This window comes from Mixia osmundae (assembly GCF_000708205.1).
Source record: "Mixia osmundae IAM 14324 unplaced genomic scaffold scaffold_8, whole genome shotgun sequence".
Classification (NCBI taxonomy): Eukaryota; Fungi; Basidiomycota; class Mixiomycetes; order Mixiales; family Mixiaceae; genus Mixia; species Mixia osmundae.
In genome coordinates, this window is record NW_014575556.1 from 775,268 (window position 1) to 777,341 (window position 2,074).

Sequence of the window (2,074 nt, forward strand, 5' to 3'; positions counted from 1 at the left end):
CCAAATTGTTGTTGTCATTCTTCTGCAGATCTTCTTGGATCAGGTTCGCTTTCGCTCAGTCACTTGATAGATTCGAGGTCGTCATACTCTCTTGAGTCGGCAATTCTTCAATGCGCTCTTCTACGCGCGTCTCCTGCGTGATGACTTCAGAGCGAGCTCGACAATCGGCGGAGCTGTTGGACAGAACAAGATCAGCTTGCATTGTGTCAGCGACTTGATCATGGACTGACCGCTTGAGCGAGGTTGCGTTCAATCTGTCCTGATCGTTCGAGCTTGCGAGCTTTATTCCGGCCAGGCCGACTTGTCCGTCAGTTCGTCATACTTCACCCTGAGTGAGCGCAATGACTCACAGATGCGATCCAGCTCGTCCGTCTGGCCGCAGCAGCCGGCCTCTGCTTCGACCGTGCGAAGGACGCCATTGCGTTCGAGGTTGCGGATGAGACGAAGCGTTTCGGCCTCCGAGTTGTTGCGACCGAGACGAGCTGCATGTACATGTGTACGTCAGTGTGTACGTCTGTGTCACGCGATTGGCTAACCTTGAAGGAGGTCTTCGAGATCGTAGTCACGTCCGGTGCGAGGAGTAGCGATCAAGTCCTCAATGTCGACACCACGACCTGCACGACGAGTCGCAGCAAGGATGTCTTCGAGATCGAGTCCACGCGTCGAGCAGCGGCCAGCGATGACGTCCTGAATGAGCTCAGCTTCGTTGCTAGACGAGCCACGGACACCGCGTTCGCCGAGGAGATCGATGAGGACACGCTCAGCATCACGTTCGATGCGATTTTCACGAGCGATCGAGCGACGACCGTCGAGAGCATCGATGAGGACCTGGTCGATCTCGCGTTTGCCACCGATACGTTCAATGCCGCGGTCTTGGATGAGATCGTTGGCAAGCTGCTCGATGTCGTGCTCAGTGCGAGAGCTGAGGCCACGACGAGCAGAGCGATCGAACGAGAGCGCTTCGATGAGATCGGCAAGGTTGTCATTGCCGCCGTCAAGTGCGGCGCAACGACGTGACTTGAGCTGGGAGCGGCTCGAGGCAATGAGCTCGATGATGTCACGTGCGTTGACGTTGCGAGCCGGTCGACGGTCAAAGACGAGCGACTCGATGATGTCACGAACGTCCTCACGGCGAGCACCGATTCGGCTGATCGAGGCCAGAGCAGATGATGAGCGTGCAGCGTCAGAGGTCAATTGAATGAGCAACTGGACACGACACTCCTGCTCGTGGCGGCCGGAGTAGCGGGTGTCGATCAGATCCTGGACGAGCTCGTAGGCTTCTTGAAGCGAGACCTGACGGCCTTGGTCGTTGGCCGCGAGGAGACGGGCGAGCAAGACGTCTTGACCGAGCGAGCGGATCCATGATGACGACTGAGCACGATCATTGATGCCCTCCTGGACCAGCGTAGCTGCACTTGCGTACATCAGCTCGCTGCCACGACTCGTGATGAGCAAGAGAACCCACCGAGCAAGACGACTTGAAGCAGACGCTCGTCATGACCACGGCCGACGAGTGATGAGCCGAGACCGAGCTCAGCGAGTGCAACACGATCGAGCGAGCTTGAGCGAGTGACGGCCTGGATCTCGGGTGCCACAGCGAGCGTCTTGAGCAAGCCGAGTGTCGAGTCTGCAGCAGCAAGCTGGGCAGCAAAGTCTGTTCACGCGATCCATGAGCACGTCTGAGGGCAAGACGGGAGAGACTGACTGTAGTAGACGGACGACTGGCGCTCCCGATGAGCACGACTGCCTGCCGTAGCGTCGTCGAGGATGTCAGAGGCAGCGCGGATGTAGCGAGCTACCGATCGGTCACGGGCCTGTCGCATCGTCTCGTCTCTCAGGTGGGGCATGATGGGCGCTGTTGTGGTAGTGGAAAGGGTGCGGTGCGACGACGTGATGCTATGCGATGAGATGCTGTCAATCGATGAGTCCCTGATCTCTGCTGGGGAAGCGTCGAAGAGCAGCGACAAGCAGAGGCAGAGTCGAGAAAACTTCGAGAAAGATCCCAACGCAGAGCTTGCGCTGTTGGGAACGGATCATGCTGTGATCAGTGGCCTACCTGAGACGCTCGGAGCAC

At 58.1% G+C, this 2,074-nt stretch overlaps 1 protein-coding gene across 1 annotated transcript; it reads right to left on the minus strand.

The window, feature by feature from the left end:
* Positions 1–282: 282 nt before the first annotated feature.
* Positions 283–1,847, minus strand: L969DRAFT_18968 (uncharacterized protein; the record flags this gene model as incomplete). The annotated part of the gene is made up of 4 exons (XM_014710928.1): positions 283–482; positions 537–1,409; positions 1,466–1,654; positions 1,706–1,847. 4 exons carry the CDS (start codon positions 1,845–1,847, stop codon positions 283–285), a joined length of 1,404 nt encoding a protein of 467 aa, XP_014566414.1.
* Positions 1,848–2,074: the final 227 nt, after the last annotated feature.